At 43.1% G+C, this 20,781-nt stretch overlaps 1 protein-coding gene across 5 annotated transcripts; it reads right to left on the reverse strand.

The window, feature by feature from the left end:
• Positions 1–154: 154 nt before the first annotated feature.
• On the reverse strand, positions 155–17,339 carry ptbp1a (polypyrimidine tract binding protein 1a). 5 transcript variants are annotated; one of them, XM_086048731.1, is made up of 16 exons: positions 17,240–17,339; positions 16,318–16,371; positions 16,185–16,215; positions 10,818–10,878; positions 10,454–10,626; positions 10,130–10,276; positions 9,848–10,021; positions 9,636–9,743; positions 8,979–9,159; positions 7,308–7,385; positions 7,045–7,202; positions 5,682–5,715; positions 4,631–4,723; positions 3,643–3,859; positions 2,887–2,964; positions 155–2,791 (listed from the first exon to the last, which is right to left on the reverse strand). In XM_086048731.1, exons 1-16 carry the CDS (start codon positions 17,245–17,247, stop codon positions 2,659–2,661), a joined length of 1,728 nt encoding a protein of 575 aa, XP_085904857.1. In that variant the 5' UTR covers positions 17,248–17,339; the 3' UTR covers positions 155–2,658. The 5 variants fall into 5 exon arrangements, 4 of the variants coding, with proteins under 4 accessions (XP_085904857.1, XP_085904856.1, XP_085904854.1 ...); XM_086048730.1 differs by having other exon boundaries at positions 16,185–16,239; positions 17,240–17,337; XM_086048728.1 differs by lacking the exon at positions 17,240–17,339 and adding an exon at positions 16,672–17,209 and having other exon boundaries at positions 16,185–16,239.
• Between the last annotated feature and the right edge of the window lie 3,442 nt (positions 17,340–20,781).

Below are 20,781 nucleotides of genomic sequence, written 5' to 3' on the forward strand. Positions count from 1 at the left end.
CCACGTTTATAGATGAGGGAAGCTGGAAATGCAGTAAGATTGAATAAATAAAAATAAAGTAGTAAAACATGATGGCGGAAAATGTTACAAGATGTTAACCAGGCATCAGCTCCACAGGAAAGAACGGAAGGGACAGAAACCAAATGAGGCCAGATGAAAGAAGGAACAAACAGATTTATTGAAGGCAGCAGAAGATGTAAAGAGACAAGAGAACAGGATGGTGGCGGGGGGAGCATATACAGAAGACACGTGTGTTCATACCAGTTTTAATGTCTTTGTGTTACAAACAGTTTTGTTTTGAAAGCTCCTGAACGATGAGGGAGCTTCTTTCTTTTTTTAATAGGTCTGGTATTGTCATATCAAAATATACATGTTTTGAAACGTAAAGTCAATATAATCCAAACGATTGTGTGGTACAAAAACATGAATATATACAACCGTCAGCCCTGCGTCATACAACCCCCACACCCCCGTATAAAAAGCAGAAACGTAAAAGCTTGAAACGCACAAAAAAAAAAAAAAAAGGCGTGATCATCATCTACACCATTCTAAAGTCATCTTGGTGGGCGCTTTGCAACTTGGGGGAACGGCAAGTGGACCAAACAACATATCAACAGTATTGGTTTCTACTCAAGTTGTGCGTCTAAGGCATATCCATGGAAAGGCAACTGAGGAAAGGCAACTGAGGCCTGCCTTTTGCGTGGAATAGAAGGCAAAATCTTAACTTTATGTGGAATAGGAAGGAGAAATAAGATTTGGGGGGGGGGGGGGTGGAACAGCCTGTTGTGAAATATACGTGGGAGGAAAAAAAAACCTGACTTGCATGAACTACAAGGAAAAACCCCTTCAATCACAACACTACAAAACCTCAGAGTAGAAGGTACTTTGGTCCTTAACAATAGCAAGAATAACAACAACCGTTTGTCTGCAGCTACATTTGTTAAACCATGCATAATCTTGTACAAAAATAGAGACGACAAACACACACCAAAAAACACGCCAGTGAATGTGTGTGTGTGCACATCTGGTTCGTAACTATACAGTGGTCAAAGGCTTGTAAAGAACCGGCGCTGGAGGCACTCGGGGAATGTGACGACGTTTTTAAGACTTTTTTTGGGGGGGGGAGATTGTGTGCGAGGGGGTGTTTAAACAAAAAAATAAAAAGTGCACTGTAGAGCAAGTCACGTTGCTAAAGGGAAACAGAAAAAAACAACACCTCGCAGCTGTCCTCTCACAGGTACCATAACCTGAGTTTGGTGGTCAAACTGAATGTTAGCCATCAGGTGAGCGGGATGGAGAAAAAAAAAAAAAAAAACTACCTACACTTAAAAAAAAATACCCCAAAAGAAAAAAAAAACACAAAAAAAACACCTGACGACAGGAAAAAAGTAAACTACAGTAATAAAGGAAAAAACCGTGGACCAGGAAGATTTTGGGCCTCAAGGCTCAGCCACTCCACTAACGACTTCAAGACGTAAATGCTAAACATAAGGGAAAAAAATTTAAAGAAAAGAAATATAGATAAATGTATAGGTGTCCACATATGAACGAACGTAATGTAAGGTTAAATGAGCCTGCGACACGATACCTAAGAGCGCTACATAGCCTAGCATCGCCTATCTTACATTCATAGTTTCTACATACATATCGGGATACTGTATATGCACACAAATCTTTAGGTAAACATTTGTGTTTTTTTTTTTCCTTCTTCATAGAACGAACCGCGATTTCCCCTGAAGCCGGAGCGACGCTTAAGGCGGGCGGCACGGAAAGGTTGGGCGGGAGGGTGTTGGAGTAAGGCACAAGACTGTTGTCGATAAAGAACGTTGCTTGATGAACAGATTGTGTACTATGGATAGTGGTGCACATCCCTTGAAGCAAACGGCACTTAAGAGAAGATTGTATGGAAAGAAAAAAAGGAAAAGTATATGAAGACGTTCTGGGAGTTTGCTTTATACCGTGTCCGACTGGCCAAACAGGCGCCGGGGGGGGGGCGGGGGGGGGGGGGGGCGGGGGGGGGGGGCACATGACGTCGCTACAGGAATGCTTAAATGTGTCTAGTATGGATGGCGGCGGCCATCTTAAGCAATTTGGTCTTTTAAGTGACGGTTCATCAGCTGCCTCGACTCTCCAAAAGTGTGCTGCACTTTCTATGCAGACCGTTGCTCGCTTTTAGTTTGGGTACCGAAAGAGCGGATTAACATGTGTTCCGGCCTGCTTTTCTTTTCTTTTTTTTTTAAATCAAAATTGGTTGTGCTTTTATCAAATGTATGACTTAGATATTGTACAGGGCTCTTTAAAAGTAAAAGGGTTAAAACATTTTCATATAAGGAAGGACGCTTTTCCCTGAATCACAACGCTTCCGTTTTGAGAACCGAGCACCATTTTTTTTTCTTTAGACAAAAATAAACCAACTAGCCATTGCTCTGATTAACATACCTGGTGCCATTTTCTTATATATAAAAGAGGGGATCATTTTTTTTAAAAAAAAAAAGGAAAGAAAAAAGAAAAAGAATCAGATTTTGATCTGATGACAGAAGGGGGGGTAACTTTCTGCAAAGGAACAGCTACGAAACCTGTAATTTCCACCGAGTACGACCGGGAGAACGGTGCGCAATCGAGATGGTAAATACACTTGAGGAGGGGAGCTGAAGGCACTCAGATGGTGGATTTGGAGAAGGACACTCTGAGGTGGTGATTATCTCCCAGGTCGTGGTTGTGGAACTCAATCAGGCACTCGATGGCCTCCTCCACTGAGCCCATCTGGATCAGGGCCATCTTGCGATCGTTTCTGTTCAAGAGAAGAAAGGGGCTTCATAACTGGCCTCAAAGTGAGGCGGGGGGAAATGAAGGGGTGCAGGTGTGTGGGAGGGGGAGTGGCCTTACTGAAAGAACTTGAAGGCTTTGACTGTGGCTCCTGAGCTGGCAAAAAGCCTCTTGAGGTCTTCCTCCACCACAGCAGGCCTGAATGTCGGGGGCAAAGTTGTGAGCTTCCATTTCTTCTTATACAGCAATCCCCCTCGCATAGTCGTGGTTCACACTTCATCATTTTAACCTATTAGCGTTTTTGTTGTTTCCCGTCGAAACTAACATTTGTGTTTTTTTGGTGCCTTTTCTAAAATATACTAAACAACAACTTGTGTCAAGTACTGCATGTTCAAGTCATACATCTCAACTAAGCAACAAGCTTTGTGTATGAGGGGTTATGTCTGGGTTGTTAGTGGAAGTCATTTTTGTTTGTACATTTTTTTTTTAATCATATAATCTGCAATCCATTTATTTTAAAGGCAATGTAAAACGAATTTGAAATATTTTAATGAATATTGCAGTTCTTTTGTTTTTTTTTTTTTGGAACTCAACCCATTTTCATACTCGGGCCAAAGCAACTCACTTATTCCTTTGGCGCCATTTTAGTGTCAAGGAAAAAAAGCTGACGTGAGTTGTGGAGTTTGACTTTGACAAAATAATGCTTCACCACATCTTGCATGTATATGCAATTTTCAACCTTTTTGTGATTTTCCCTGTAAGCTCTTGGTATCATAGGTTTGTTATATTTAAGGTTTAAACTTCTATTATAGCAGATTACAAACATTTAAGTGGAGTATCAATGGCTCAGGTCAACAATTCAAAAGAACAACTCACGGGATGTTGGACAAATGGAGCGTGGCTGAAGGCGGAAAGATGTTAGAGTAGTTCTTGGAACCGGGCTTCTTGAAGCGATGCAGCGGCGAATTGCTGAAGTCCTTAGTGAGGCCTTGGTCCTCTTGGCCTTCTCGCGGCAACTGCACCGTGGTGTGCTTGGACACCGTCACGCGGATGGCCCTGCCGTGCAGCCGCTGGCCATTCAGGTGGCTAATGGCTAAGACAGCAAAGTCCATATTAAACAACAGCCGTTTGGTCTTGCCTTCGCTCTCTGTACGCTGCAGAAATGCATTGCTAAAAACAAAAGGTCGGCCTAGATGCCACAGCAGACGGCTTCATATTTTTTGGGGGGGAAACACAGTCTCAGGGGGAAACACAGTCTCAAGGCAAAATGCCTGCATTCTTCACAAGATCGCTTGTTGAAGGCATCCCCAACGTTTCGCTGAACGACATTGAGCTGTATCATGAAAGCAAATTCATCCTTGTCAGCTGCCAAGACTGACAAAGATTGCAAGATACATCTCAAATGATGCTCATATCTACGAAGGTCAGTTTCACATTCGCGTTGGCTAACCTCAAGCATAGCTAGCACTATTTGTTGACGTCACTTTGGTGGCTTGTGCTAGTGTTATCTTACGTACAGTTGCATTTGGCCTTACTGTAACACCACCTCCGGATTTCTAAATTTATGTTAATATCGCTCAGAGATTGCTCTTCGATTTGAGTGCTTCAGGTGAATGTGGGGGAAAGAAAACACTACCAACATTCTAAGTCTAATGATAACATGGCAGCTACACATCAGGCTAAAGATGTAAATATGGATGCCCATGATTCATTGAAATCAAACCCCCTCATCCGTAGGTAAACATCGATGAAAAAATGACTCCAGTTAAGAACTATTAACAATAAAATGCTAAATAATACAAGTAACTGTCTAGGTGTACATATATACACACACACAACAAGAAAGAACTGGTACTGCTGCTACCTAGCTGAGCCTGGTTGCCATCTGCCATCTGGATCAGAGCATTCTCCTTTTTATTGAACAGGATCTTGACTCTCATCACGTCGCCGTACACACCTGGAGAATAGGGGCACATCGTCAAATGGGGGGGCCGAGCGGTGCAACTGGGTGCAGTTGTCAAGAATGTCACACAGCCAATCACAGCAGCCAACACGATTTTAATAACGATGCTATGGAATCTTCTAGCGGATGAATGAACCAACACGTGCTGATTTGAGGCTAAACTAAATTCGATCCGGTGTGGAATCAGACTAAGCCTAAACAAGGAGCCTTTTGTTAAGAAAGGACAGTTGGAGAATAAAATTTAAAAAGTTATGCTTTAAGGGTGGGGGTCAGATTTAAAGGGGAAAAAAGGAAATAAAAGTAGTTAAATTTAAGGGGTTTGATTGCTTTGCCATGATGTTGATTCTTATACAAACTGGGAATCTAGTCAAAATCATGCAGGAATAGAACTACACATGCATAAACCAACACTAAAGGAACTACAGAGAACATCATCCCAGGGGTCTCTCACATCAAAATTTTTTTTTATTTTTTTTTTAAAGCTGCAGCATTTGATTTTTTTTTTCTGTTGCTACGGAATTTTAAAAAGTTTGCCGCTTGTAATCCAAATAAATGCAGAAGCCAATAACAACAGCATCGGCTTGCCTTCAGAGAAGCCGCCACACACATTTCCACCGAGGAGGCTGCGCTTTTGAAGATATAAAATGTGTTTTAAAGCACAACAGCTGTTCAAAAATTAAATGCTGCAGGTCTGAGTGGCACTCTCAGCCTCCATGTCTCTCAAAACCCATGTCAACCAAACTACAACGCTCACACACACACACAAATAATAAACCCACCCAAAAAGACAAACAACCCCACCCCCTCCCCTTGGCTGATGAGAAGCCATCAGTGGGTAAGAAAAAAAAAAAAACTCAAACTTAAACAAAGCCAAAATAACATGAGACGAGACATGCCCACCTTGCCAGGTAACAGTAGTAATAAAAAAGGAGATGAAAGGATGATAACGTACCGAAAAGAATAAAGAGGCAGTGTGGCGTAACGCTCTTTAGAGACAGCAGGGGGAGCAGCGGGGCCAAAAAGGGTGGGAGAGGGTGGAGGCCGGGGGGGTGGGATTTGGGTCGGGGTACAGGGGAAAAGAGGCGAGGAGTGGAGGACAGTGGAGTGGAGTCGGGACATGTCCGCAGGCCACAGGCAGCGAGGTCCACGGGAAGGCCACAGTACCATGGTGGAAGGAGAGAATGGAGAGAGGACAAGGAGGAGAACAAGGAGGAGGAGGGGGGAGTTGATGAGGTGGCAATGAGGAGGAGAAGGAGGCATGAATGTGGATGTTATGGGCAAAAATCAGTTTGGGGGGGGTGGGGTTGTCAATGGTGTGATTATTTGTTGGTGGTGTCCAATTTGAATGGTGTAGGCCGTTTTTTTTGTTTTGCAGAGGGGAAGGAAAAAAAAAACAAAAAACGTGAGGACAGAGGGAATAATTGGTCATTGGCCGTGCAGTGAGTTGGCAAGAGTACAAGTGGGGCGGGATTGGACGGGACGGGGGTGGTTTAAAACAACAAAAAAAAGGAGGGGGGGAGGTACAGAGGAGAAAGGGAGGGAGAGAGAGGGAGAGAGAGAAAGAAAGTAAAAAAAACAAGGTCAGTATACACAAAGAAATGTAGTGCTTCAGACAGTAGAACTGGCTAAATTAAAATGCACTGTCACTATGGGGAACACTAGGAGAAAAAGAAGAGAAAAAAAGATTAACAATGAAATACAGAAAAAGGCAGAGACAATATGTACTTTTAAATTACACGCTACACCTATAGAAGACTTGAAATGGCATGGTGTACTTAGCTGCGTAAACAGTTCTCTCAAAATATCAATTAATAATCATCTTTTTATCTTAATGCAATGACTAACACAAGTGACATGCAAGTAACTAGCACATGCTAAACAAACAAGACCTAAAGACGTATTTTTAAGCAGTTAAAAAGTAATATTGTCTCTCCAAACAACTTAAGAATGATTTCAACTTATGGAAAAAAAATAAAAATGAAGATATGGAATGGTAAGTTTTTTTTTTCTCTCACAAAAACAAGAAGTTAGTGTAATTGAATAAACTTAAAATTCACAGTGAGCAAAGTGGCAGGTCAGAGATGCAGCAGGCTTGGTCAAATAAACAAGAAGACCTGAAAGAGAAGTGCTTCAAATGGCCCTTTTTCTCTCCTTTTTTTTTTCTCAAAAAAAATTATCTCAACAAAGTAGAGTCTGCTCTCCAGCTAGTCTGACCACATCCGTGTAGGGGAGGGTGGGAGGGGGGCGACATTGAGCAGCCTGCCGTACTAACGCTCCGTGGCCTTGCCAGAAAAGCCTTGCGAGTGTGTACTGACCTCCGGGTTCAGATTGCTGACCAACAGCACGTTGTGTCCGCCGGCGGCAGCGAGCCCGGCCAGGCTGAGGCGACTGGCGGCCGCCGCTGCCGCCGCCATGCCGCCGTGCCCGACGCCCAGAGACGCCAAGGCGCTGGGGATGCCGGGCATTGCAAGACCTAGGGAGGAGCAAACAGTTCCAAAGGAGTACTATCGGACACCGCTGAACTGAAAATATGTACAAGATGTTATATCAAGACGTGGCGTGAAGAGACTGCACTGACCTGCTTGCTGGATGGCAAAGGTGGGTGGGAATGCATGAGCACCTCCATATGGAGAGGCGGATATTAAACCTGGTGCAGCTGTTTGGGGGAAAAAAAACAAGGGGGGGGGTTATGTACAACTATTACCTTGATGTTTGTCTTTAAATGATCATTACACTGGTCAACAGCGATGGCTTTATGTCCCTCAACGTATTTGGCCGCCAATTTAAAAAAAATGGTTTTTTTTCTCGCACATCAGGTTTCTCTGATATTTTCATTTTTTGTTTTTAAGTTTGACCTAAAAAAAGCTTGCGCAATACAGATTTTACCAGGCCATGCAATTTATAGCTATGACGTTTCAGGGGGGAAAAAAGAACCCCACCGACCACTGAACCTTTAATTCATAAATATTACATATCGTCGCTGTCATGTGAAAAACACGTCTCCATTTTTTTCATTTTCTTGTTTTTACATGAATGGTGTTTCCGCGTGACAGACATCGCAATGTGAAAATTAAACACGTTTCCAAAATTGGAGACAAGTGTTTTTCACAGGACAGCGACGATATATTACTGTTTTAATGAAAACCTGATGTGCTAGAGAAAAGGAAAGGCAGGTTCAGAATTGGCACAAAAAAACATCTACAATAGTTAACATGACTCTCTGATTAAAAGAATTTAGTAAACATTTGTTGACCAGTTTCATTATTGAACAAGGAAGTCAACTCAAAAATTTTCTTTTCAAGAGTATGCTCTATGCAAGCCCACGAGTCCAAACACGGCATTCGGAATAATATTGCGTTTGTGGAATAGGAGTTAAGCAGTAAAATCCACCCGTCCACTGAAAATGACACCACAGTTGCTCAGGACTCAGGTAACAATCAATCATGGCTCAGCTTCAGAAAAGAGGTGAACCGTGATTGACCGTCACTACCTGAGCCCAGAGCGACTGTCATTTTCAGTCGACAGAAGTGACAAAATGGCCACCCCCTGAGATGGACAAAAATGGGTGGGTTTTGCTTCTGAACTCAAATTCCATAAAACGCAATTGTAATCAGCATGCCATGTTTTAACTAGTGAAGACGCATAGGACATATTATTGCAAAGAATTTTTTGGGGGGTTGACTTTCACTTAAATTGGAAATAAATTACCAAATTTCATTATTTTGGAATTGTGTATCAAACTGGTATCCCTTCGCTTTAATCCGTAGCCACCAAGCAGCTCTGTTTCCAAAAGGTGGGTGAACCCTGTCCTACACATTTCAAATTCGAAAACACCACCCTTTCTTGCTACAGTAAATCAAGTTGAGATGAGTATCTAGCACAAAACTTTCCAACTTCTGCTGCGAAGCAAAAAAAAAAAAAAAAGGTTAGAAAAAGCCTACTAGGACATCAGCTTCATTTGGTATTAGAATCTGAGGTACTTCAAATGGTGACAGGCGTGTGCCAAGTCTTATTTAACACAAGTTTGAATGTGATTGGTTAATTATAAGCGCAACCACATTCCGATTATTAGAGGGTGTGTACGCTTGGGTAACCGCATTATTTGTACTTTCTTCTCAAAGGTTAGAAATGATTTCTCCTGGACAATATTTTCCATCACAAAAAACTGACATTTGAACGGGCGTGTGCTGACACAATGGGCTGTACTTGGAAATTCCAAAATAAAGTGAAAATATTTGCTAGCTCTTACCAAAGGCGGCGGCCGCCATGGTCTGGTGGTCCAGGGTGGGCTGAGCGTCGGCGGTGGGGAGATCCAGGCGGGTGTAGTCCCTGCTCTTGTCGTTGTTGTATTTGACATTCAGGTTGGTGAGCTTGGAGAAGCTGATTCTTAGGGTGCAGCAGGCGTTGTAAATGTTCTGCCCGTCCAGACACTTGAAACAAAAAAACAAAAAAAAGGGAGGATAAAGCAGTGTGTCCTGTTACAACAGACATGCCCTCCCAATTTCTTGTGAATCAGCAAAGCTCATGTCAGAGTAGTTTCGTTGTTCTTACATTCCATGAGGTGTGACTTGAGTTTTGTGGGGAACCCACAACATAAACTGCTACAAAGGCACATGGGTGCACAAAAACTAGTGGCTTTTCGGGGTGAAAAAGGGTGATTCATTTGTGGCGAGAACAACAGAACTCCAAGAGGGCACAAAACATACAAAAGTAATTATTTCTAAAAGGCAGGAGGACAGACTAGGTACATCTCAACGGAATTAATCTCAAATGTACTTGGCGTACAGACCATGGCGCTCTGTTGTATGAATGGTAACACTTTGATACACGTTATGCATGCATCTTCTGCCATCTAGTGGAGGAGCATTTGTTGCCATCCTTCCCCCGTGGCTGTACCAAATCTTACTTTGGCGTTGTGGGCCATTATGGCGTCGGCATACTGGATGAGAGCCTGGAACTGGTTGTTCTTTGTAAATGTGATGATCTTCAGCACAGTGCCGAATTTGGAAAATATCTGAGGGAGAGGAGAAGGTCGTGCATATTTAAAGCAGGTCTGCCGTTTCATAAAACGCATACAGGGTGGCAGGTGGGTAAAGTGACACCGGGGTATCCGTGTACCTGGTGCAGCACGTCCAGCGTGACTGGGTAGAAGAGGTTCTCCACGATGACTCGCAGAACGGGACTTTGGGCGCCGGCGCCGGCGAGGGCGCTGGCGTCTCCCGCCATGGCCATGCCGGTGATCCCGCCGCCACCGTGCAGCGCGTTGACCGCCTGCAGAGCGGCCTGAGCGCGCTGGGCGAGGGGGGCAAAGGAGACGCACTTCTTAGCGCGCGAGCGAGCCGTTTGAGGTGCGATGAAATATTCAGGCGAAAGCGGCGGCATTAAGCGTCAGCGCCTCACCACTTGGTTGGGGGAGTTGTCCGTCTTCAGCTCTTTGTGGGTGGAGTACTGCATGTAAATGGGGTGGTTTCTGATGACGGGGGTCACCGACAAATAGTAGCTCACCATGGTTTGAGCACACTCCTCGCTGTTCAGCTCCAGGAACGCCTGGGGGGTGAAAACAAAAAAGAAAAAACAGCATGAATAAAATGCCAAGCATTAAAAAAAAAAAAAAAAAAAAGAAAGCTGTTCAGACAGAAAAAAATATAAAAACAACATGCATGATGAACATGTTCTCTGCCAACTTAACTAGATGGAAACACTGTTGACATTCTAAGGCCGTACCTGGTTTTTCCCTTTCAGCATCAGCAGATTGGTGACTTTCCCAAAGGGCAAACCGAGCCCGATGACCTCGGCCTCGTTTATGTCGCTGGGCAGCTTGCGTAGGTGAACCACGCGTGACGGAACACCAGGACTGCGGACGTCACCCTTGAATTTTTTGCTGTCGTTGCCATTGGCTGCAAGGGGAGGGAAGGAGGGAGGGGGAGCAAGAGACAGATACAATCAGGGGAGTGAAAAGGCGTCTCTCGGCCTTCCTGAATAATGGATCGTCGCCGTGGCAACACATACAACACAGACAAGACAAGCGCTTAAATGAGCGCGGACCAAAAAAAAAAAAAAAAAAAAACCCTTCCATGGAAACCCCTACCTGAGTTCATGATATAGGGCCCGTTGGATATGCAGGAAGAAAAGAGTTCGTCAGATCCTCTCTGTAGGAAAAGACAACAAAAAGGCTGACTTTAATGTGGCGAACGACGAGTGCACAGGAGGGCAGGTGGCGAGCACGGCTCTCGTGTTACCCAACCATTGTGTGCCAAGGTAGGACGTATTGTAACGTGAGTCTTGAAAACAACCTTTAAAAAGAAACACGAAACCCCTACCGGCTGCTAACAATGAGACGACTTAACTTGTCATCGGATACTATGGACCTGATTCTCCTTTCAGCTTATGTTTTTTTTTCTCAAGCGCTCTTCATTGAAGCTGATTCGCCAACACTGGCTTCTGACACCGTGCTTAAGGTGTGCATGAAGCTGTGTGGAAATCAGGAAACAAAGGAATTTTTGTATGAATGTCAAATTACAAAGAAAAGGCCTTACATGTTGAATCTGTGCATTAAAAAGAAAAAAAGAAAAAAAAAAGACATTTTCAACATCCACGATGTCCGTACGCAGCAGATGCGGCACTGACATACTCTCCTCTCCTATTCATTAATTCAGAGTAAACTGAAGGTTCCTTTAGTACTCGTCTAAATAAATGTTTCCAGGTGTATCCAATTGAAGTGATCACATAAATGTTGTGTTTAATAAACATTAAAACGTCTAACGTGGTGAAGATTGCTATGCGACATACACTGAGAATTGTACAGGCTAATTAGCATGAAAGATCACTTTTGGTTCTCCACAAGACAGCCTTTAAGTCAATATGCCAACTACATGAGACTGCAATTCAATACTATATAAGAAAACCAACTTCAGTGGCGCTTTTAAAACATTTGACAGCTTTCTGGAAGTCGCTTTTAAAATTGCAATACATGAGGCGTAAACTGAATCCAAACTTCAAACGCAGTATGTTTGACTTACTACAGCATAGAAGCCACCTTGTAGTTGAGTAACTTGCGGTATTACATCAAACTTTATTTTGGGCCTTTTTAGTTGAAAGCAACCCTTACTTTGTCCATCTTTTCTTCTCTGTACTCTTCACTGGCAGCGACGTCCCTGACTGAGTGCGTGGGTGCGTGCACATGCGCTTCCACAAATGTCAGTGTGGTAAACATGGTTCCGGGCGGCACAAATATGGTCTTAAAGTTATTCTAGTTTCGAGGCAGAAATTTTTGTGGGTGACTCAGCCGAGTCAGCCTATTTTTTTTCCCGCAGTTACCACAGTTCATACATTCATGCACTGCCTTCAGGAAGGAAGCTAGAAGGGGCAAGCAGGGAATGAAGATCAAAACTGTTGCTATTGCAAAGTGAAAGACTAAAGCTACAGATGAGCACACCCATAACCTAGTACAGTATGTTTTCACACAGCTCATTTTACAACAATCCTGAAATCTTGACATTTTGAGGCAACACCCAGGTGTGTTCCTCATACAAGTAATGTAATTGTGAAGTACTGAGGCGTCGTTACTAGTGTTGTTCCGATACCACTTTTTGGCCCCGATACCGATTCCGCTACCTGGCTGTGCAGTATCGGCATCCAATACCTCGCCGTTTGAAAATAATCCAAAATAAGCGCAATTATTTTTGTAATTCTAAAGAATTGCACTCGTATGTAAAATTAGTCATATTTAAATCATCACTTGGGAATTATCTGTTTCAACATATACACATGTTGAATAAACAGCCTATTTTCATAGCTCTTCCTGCTTGTGAGCGTGAGACATGGGATACATACTGGATTCGCACAAATGTACATTTGTAATAAAGCAAGGTGCAGCATTTGTACTTCAAAAATATATTCAGTGATTCTAACCGACCCACCAATGCGCGACGTCACATTTGTATGCTGCCAGAGGGGCAGGCGGTCGAGTGAGTGAGATAACAGAAGTCCATTATGCGTTTCTAAAAATGGTTAACACCTGTGCTGTTTATGGTTGCCCTAATCGGTCAACAAGAGATTTGATTTTGTTTTACTGGCAGTGATTCAAATTAACCGGGGGCAAAAATTAAGTTGTTTGAAAGCAGATGCGCACAATGGCTGCCAAATCTTCAACGTGACCGCTTAGCAACATCACAACATACAAGGTTATGATCTGATGACTTTACATCAGTTATTGTTTTCTTTTTACTTTTCATTCAAGATTTAGTTCGCACTGCTGTTCAACGCGAATGTGTTAATTATACAGGTATACAAATTTCATATACGTTGATGGAACATTATCGAACATTTCGCTGAGCGATGTGGTGCAAACAAACTCGTCTCTTTGTTAGCAGTTAGCAAGCTAGGGCGAGCTCGAAAAGCTTCGACGGGTCATAAAGACGAGTTTATCTGGACACAAACCATTTCATGAAAGACGTTTGACACCATTAAACTAGTGATCGATGTACCGTGTCAAACAAAAGTAACATACTTTGCTACGAGACAAAGATCCAGCCGACATGCCCCCAAAGTAATTGCAGGCTCTTGATAGCATCAAAGTCCCCCCAAGCAACTGTCTCCAATGATGTACGTCCGTATAGCGACCTTTTTCACCAAACTAGACATAAGTAGACCGATGACCAATAACGCTAAGAATGGATAAGGCTTCTCGTATTTTCCTTCTGTATGCGGCTCTCAAATATGCGCGCTGCGTTTGAATAATGATACCAGTATCGATAACCGGCATCTGCGTTTTATTTGTTAATACCACCCGATCCGATACCAGTGTTTTAATGCGGTATCGGGTAACCTACCGATACCAGTTTCGGAACAACACTAGTAATTACTAAATGTGACTAAAGTCAACAGTTTGACCTTTACAAAACGCTACCTGCCAAGTCAACACTCTCAACCAGGTACTCGAAGAGAAACACAGTGACGCCATCTGGACTGGAAGGATAGTAGTATCCCCACCACTGCGCACCCGCCCCCCCCTTCCATCCCCACCGTCATTCAATGTTGTTCACATGGCTCCGGCGATAATGAAGTACAGCAGTCACAAGAAGTGGCTCAGTGGACTAAGCTCCACAACGGGGCCCACAATGAATGAAGGCCCTGTTCCGGATGAGACTGGGGGCATTGTTACGTGGAAGAGCATAAACATATGGAACCCCTTAGGACTCGCCGGGATTTCAAGAGGCCTCGCAGTTGTTCTAAAGCAGGACCGGTCGGGCAGGTTGGTGAGCATTCTTTTCATGGCTGGTGAACCAAACCGAAGCCTTCATGCTGCACAAGGTCGGAGGTTGCCAGACAGTCAATACCGTCGCAACGGCCTAACAATCCCATGGTGGGCAGGCATCAAGTTGAACACCAACATGCTGCGTGTACCGGACTTTTGCTATTAAAAAATAAATTAAAAAAAAAAACATTGAGACTGAGCAGTTTTAACAAAAAGGTTTTTCAACCTCAAAGTACCACTAGGACCAAATGTAATCACAATCCATCCTCTGTCTTAACATCTCAAGTTTTTTCTATGCAAGATGACAATGTTAGCGGTAATGCACATCATATTGAGTGAAATGTTTCAGCTATTAATGAGATCAACTTTTTACTGAATTTTTGTTTTCAATTCTGACACCTTTTGCGTAATTAAACATAACACTGGGCCATTATAACCCAGGAACATTATTGCTGTTCCTGATACCTTAACATGAGGGTTAATGGAAATAAAACTATTTTAATTGGATTTTTTTCCCCCCCGTTTGACATAATTTGAAAAATATGCCCAGGGTCAAATTGATCCAAGACATTATTGCTTTTCCCGATAGGAGTGGGCCAAACATATCTTGACTTTACCATTCTACACGACTGCGGCCTTGGACAGCATCAAAATATTATAGTCTGGTCATGGGAAATAGAAGAAAGGGCTCCGGCCTGACTAGCTGTGGGCAGATGACGTCACATCATCACTCAACAGAATCAAGGAGGGAAGGGAGAAAAAAAACAGGAAAAGCAGCAGCAAGACCAGGCCTGCTTCGTGGCTTCCAGTTAACTCCCTCAATGGGACTTCATGATTACATGCTTCATGGTATTTTCCCTCCTGCTCCTCCTCTACTTCCTCATTCTAATTATATCCACTGAGCTGAGAAGCTACAATATGTGTAAAAGTTAACACCGTGCATTTTGGAAGGACTGTTTTAGACTAACATAATTGGGCTAGTCGAGCCCGCAGTTGTTCCAATTGTTCTCTATCTCATGGCGTCGACATCTTAATAGCCACCTTCAGATAATGGTGACGCATGATTGACTCACTTCCTGAGCATGTTGTGCAGCTTCCTCTCAAAATGGGACACACGAAAAAGAGGCTGTTTACACTGCTTCGTAAACATTGCGCTTGGCTTTTTGCTTAGCGCTTAAAAACAAAAATCGTTTGGGCTTTGGGAGTAAGGTAGTAAAACTTGCGGGAGGCGCAGGTATGTGCATGTTTTTTCCCCCCTCATCATCTGCCATTTCAGTGAATGTAAGGGGGCAGGGTGTCTCACCAGGGGGCTTTTCGGGGGTTGGAATGTGACTGTGGAATTCCAGCCGCTCTTCCCCAGACAAATAATTACAAGATTCCTGCAAAGCAGGGCACCGTAACTGAGCGCTGCAAATTCTGAATGCGATGTGCATCATGTGTCTTATTTAAACACGGGTGAGTATCGGCCATCAGTGAGGCTATGTAGAAAAACAGGTTCAGTTGGAAGGAGCGGGTGTGGTTTGTCCCTCGTCGTACACCTGATGACTTGTTCAAACAGACACGCAGACCTTTGGCCTGTGAAACAATGGCTGCTGCATTGCCTCCAGTCGCACCACCTACATGATACTGCTTCCCAGGTGCTGTTTCCGAGCAGAAGGTAGCAAAGCCCAGAGTGACCAATAACTGCGTTTTTTGTTGTTGCTTTTTTTTCAAATGATAGGGCTGAAGTGCCAGGGCAGTCAAAAATGCGCCGCAGGAACACAATGGATAGACAAGAAGCTTCATTTTCAAATAGTTGCATCGTCTACGCATGCCAAATCGTATGTCATGAAAACTAATTGGCGTCGCTCTTGCGACTTCAACCGCAACCGAAAGGCTTGAGACAGCACTTTCATAATTATAGGAGGGGAAGCTCAAGTAAATGGAAGTCGGAATGAAAGTCGAGTCTTTATGCAACTCTTCACGCTTTCGACTGTCCACCAACCCTTTGTTCAAATCACACCTTCAATAAATTACAAATGCAACACAAAGACTTCATAAAACAGGTAATAAAACTTCATCCCTCCCAGTCACTGCAATGTTTGACCCACCCACTAATGCTTAGGACAACCCAGATGTACCTTCCCATGTGTAAATGCAGTTATAATCCAAAACGGAGATGACTAAAAAGACACGACAAAGAGAAAACTGATTGCTTACCTTCGTGCCAACTGATATGTCATGGACACTGCTGTGGAAAGACAAAACACGGGGGCTGTCAGCAGGAAATTGACCCCAAATGTATATTAATACCAATTTTTTCAAACAGGAAGAAAAGAAAAAATATTCTTACTCAATTTCAGGGACGTAGCCGGATCCCAGAGGGTACAAGTCAGCGTCTAGGCGGCTGTGAGGTTGCAGGAAAACAAGACAAAAGCAAACTTTTAGCTTTAGATCACACAGAGAACATCTCGGTAAAACAGACAAAGCGGAAGAGTCAAGTGAGCGCACTCCGGGTACACTCAACGCGCAACAAGACACGGAAACCATTCCAACTGTCGAATTCAGGTGATCGACGAGGAAAAGGGGGAGGGGGAAGGGGGGGGGGGGGGGGGGGGGTGACAAAAAAATATAACACATGAAGATGCAGCGCGCGCCTTTGAAACACCTCCCGACGTACAAACGCCACGCCATTAAGTCGCCTTACTGTGCTTTGATATGGCTCCCCCACGGCGGTTGAAAAAGTCCCTGGGATTGAATCAAGGCGAAACGTTGGGAGGCGAAGACATCGGTGGCTTCCAACATGGCCCTGACTCCCCGCACAAAACATGAATGCGGAAATGAGACACGTTGCTTTAGCTCGACCTGCCCCAAGTTAACTCGCTCGTTGAAAAAAAAAAAAACAAGCAAAGCCGAAACAACTACACACTTAACTACTGCCCCCCTGCCGTATCCACTAACATGATTACGAAAAAGTCTACACATGAAAGAAATGAACCATTTTTTTAACAACTTGACGACGGCTAGCGGAAGCTAATAGCTAGGCTATCGGCTAACTGTTGCATGTTTGGGTGACCGTCCGCGGAGGAAGCGGAGGGGAGGAAGAAAGAGGTGGGGGGGGAGAAAAAAGTAATTTTAAGTCACAACTTTCCCGAGCGGAACACACAAAGGCGACGAGAAGGACGCCGCGAGACGCCCGTAGAAGTGACCGTGTGCGGAGGATTTACGCGTGGGGGGAAAAAGGCGTCGGGGAAGCGGTTGCGTTTCCAACTCACCCGTCCATTGCACAAGAAAAAAACTGCAGGTCTGAAGCGAAGGTAGGGCGGCAGACTTGCTTGATTTTCTTACAAAATGGCTGAACGCGCGCAGGCGAGCGCTGATTAGTCCGCTCGCCTGCGAGAGGACAGTGGAGGCGGGGATAAAGGGATGGCAGCGCTGTCATTGGTCAAGAAGGCCATCAGTTTTGTTGGAGGGGGCGGGAGGATGAAAAAAAAACAAGGCCGCGGCAAATTTCTTCTCATCGGCCAAAATATTAGGTACACCAGCTGGTTTTGATTGACGTCGTAAAATGCGACATTAACTTGCAGTATTGTTATTATTGTATTTATTTGTGGGCTTTGTTTTTTTTAATATACATACATACATACATACATACATACATACATACATACATACATACATACGTACATACATAAATAATGCGTTTCTGTTATTCAAAGTATTTTTTGTATTATGGAATTTTTCCTGTTTTTTCGGAACACATTTGAAAAAACCCTGTCATTAAAATATATTCAGAAAAACAAAATATATTCAGAAGTTTAATATTACACTTCCTACTGTGATGGAAATCTCTACTACTACAAACTGCTCATTAATATGATTACACTAACTCAAAACTGAGCGTAGGCACTGTAATTTACTTTATTTTATACAGTATTGGATTTGTATTCAAATACTGTACATTGTTTCAGCTGTGGTTGTCCTTTAATGTGCTTTCGATATGTAGAGTTGAGTTTACATTTGTCGAACTTTTAGAGCTGTAATTTTAATTACCGTGATATTTTTGCTGAAAGTTATGATACCGTCACAAACTAATATTTTCTATTTTCTGATAGTTTCAAGTACATAATAAAACTGCAAAAAAATAAGCGATTTTTAAATTCCTTTCCTTCATTTTAAGGTGTTGAATTTAAGGACCTAAAATGTTTGCAAACCTTGTAACAAACTACGATAGTTCTAATACTTTGCACTTTGATGATACATTATTAGACTTCCCTACGTGATGAAGTACCAGGAGTGTGTCATTTGGGGAGCCTCCACATCTATGTAGCACAAGATTTTGAATATGAATGTTTATCATTGATGAAAACCGTTTGTTCTATTGTCTTCCAACTATACCGTTTACAATGTAATTTAATGTAAAAAAAATAAGTATGCTCGTGCAATGTGTGTATTTGCGCTATACTGGACAGCAGCTGGTGCTGAAATTGACCCAGCTCCAAAGTTCATGTTGATTTCAGCGCCATGATTGCACGTGAGTGTGTGCGTGTTTTGTCTGGTTCCACAGCGGTTCACATACGCCCTTTAGAGGCACATTGAAAGAACTACACTTTGTAGTCACATGACACTAAAGCAAGTAAGTCGATTCTTAATTACATATTCGTCCACCTGACCTGAGTTAAACAAACAGTACTTTTACTCTTCATTTAACAGCAAGACGAGGACAGGATAGAGGAATATAGGGTCTCTCTGTCTGCAAATGAAGTTCCTAACGGATAAATAAAGTAATCTGAATTTAATTTTCTGGTCTCAGCTGAACTTCTATTCAGCACCGTCCTTTGTCTATCGTGTAATTTTACTGACTGCATGTCCTGTGTTAATTAGATATCATAAGCTTTTGTGAGCAAATTCGGTTCACGCCATGTAACTATGTTGCTGTATTATTATAATATTGTAAAAGATAACGTCCACGTTCCTAAAAAGACATGAAGTAAAACGCACTTTTATTTTCTCCTAAAGATGGTTAATGTTAATTACAATAACTACTAATCAAGCAATCCCACTCAGGTCTTTCCAGGGGATCTGGTCTCACAGGACTGGTATTGCAGTGCCCCCTAGTGGCCTGGAAAACTTCCGTTTAGTGGCGTCAACTTTCATCTTTTTTTCTCTTGCCGTCGTTTTTGAATTAATGTTTTTTTACGGCTACGCCTACATGTGGAACAAATTGACTATACTCCCTTGGAATGCGAGATGGGGGAGTTTACCCCATCCCCCACCCCCGTGATAAGTGTAACCAGGACTCACGACAGTTCACATTGTAGGCCAATGGACAATTTGGGGACAGAAAGTAGACTTGACTAGACTGGACCAGGTGAAAACAGGTCTAAGTTGTGGCGCAGGTGAAGTAACGCAATTTTGGTGAGTCTGATTGAGGCGCAGGCAGACAGGTTTTGGGGGGGCTGTCACACACTGACGCAAGATTGGAGGTGGAAGGCGGTCTCTAAGTGCTCACTTTACAGCAGGCAACTTTACATCACCCACAAGTGGAGATCTTGCAGTTCCTTATAAATGCACACCACTTCCAGAATGGAGACTTTGTCCCTCATCTGCCCTGAATTTAAATTGAATGAGAGGCGCTTCAATTGTCTGGGTATCAAGTCGTTCATCCCCACAACGACGCAAACACCTATTTTGTAACTGTGCCTGACTACGAAAATACCAAGAGAAAGAAAACTCCACCCAGGTTGTGCAAAAAAAGACATACTTAAAAACAATGTACCACTGAGCATAGCAACCAATCAACAAAGGCCTTTTTTTTACAGTAGCAACAGATTTTATTTGGTTCATAAAGACACAAAAAGCATTGAGCGTGAGCTGCACAAAGCCTGACTCTTCTTCTCGTTTACGGGCCAGCAAATCCCGATGTAACCCCTGCTCGCTTTTACATTCACGTGAAAGGGTGATATAGCGCACACATCAAAAAAGACTTAACAGTGACGAGACGGGCCAAACAGTTGCAAGGCTTCATGCAGTGCTACAAGTCTACTGTCGGGGGGTGCGGGGAACGCCGACTTCCCTTCCCCCGGCAGCTGTGCAACTCACTTGTTCATAACGGTTGAAATAATACAAAAAGCTGTGACTTTCATGTACATATATTTATATATATACCACATATAGTACTGACGGGAAGCGTCTATGGAGTATATTGTGATCGAACGGCGGCTTACGTGACTTTGGCTGGATTGACGCTGCATGGTTCAAGTGGCACAATTCAGATTTTTTTGCTCCTACGTGGTACATTTTCGATATGAAAAATGCAAGGAATCGTGTTCCTTCAGATCGGAATCAGATTGGTATCGGATACGTCGTGAGCTCAACGTCGGTGTTGACACGTCTGCCCAAACAAACAACAAAAAATCATTGAAATAGTGAGTTCCCTACCACTGTGCTGTGAGAGGGAAATTATGCAATTGAACCTAATCGCCAAGAAAAGTACGATTTAATGTAATTAATATAAATAATATACTTTGTTAATCTATCTATGTCAGCGACATATAGTGACAGGCCAAAAAACAATTAAAGGCTCTTCCACCAGATGGCAGAAGGCACAATTCAGCTGTTGAACCAACTTGAGCCAGTCATACAACAGAATCACTTTGTGTTCAACTAAACAGGCCCGGATTCCCCGCTGAGTCAATTTCTGATTACATTTGGAAGACATCATCATTATTTCATTACTTTTTTTGTTTCGTGGATAATTTAGTAACGTTAACTGCGTGTCATGGCTCAAAAATGGTTGGGGAACTCTGCATAAAAA

Source organism: Filicampus tigris, chromosome 13 (assembly GCF_054856515.1).
Source record: "Filicampus tigris isolate MCC_2025a chromosome 13, RoL_Ftig_1.0, whole genome shotgun sequence".
In the NCBI taxonomy this organism is placed as follows: domain Eukaryota; kingdom Metazoa; phylum Chordata; class Actinopteri; order Syngnathiformes; family Syngnathidae; genus Filicampus; species Filicampus tigris.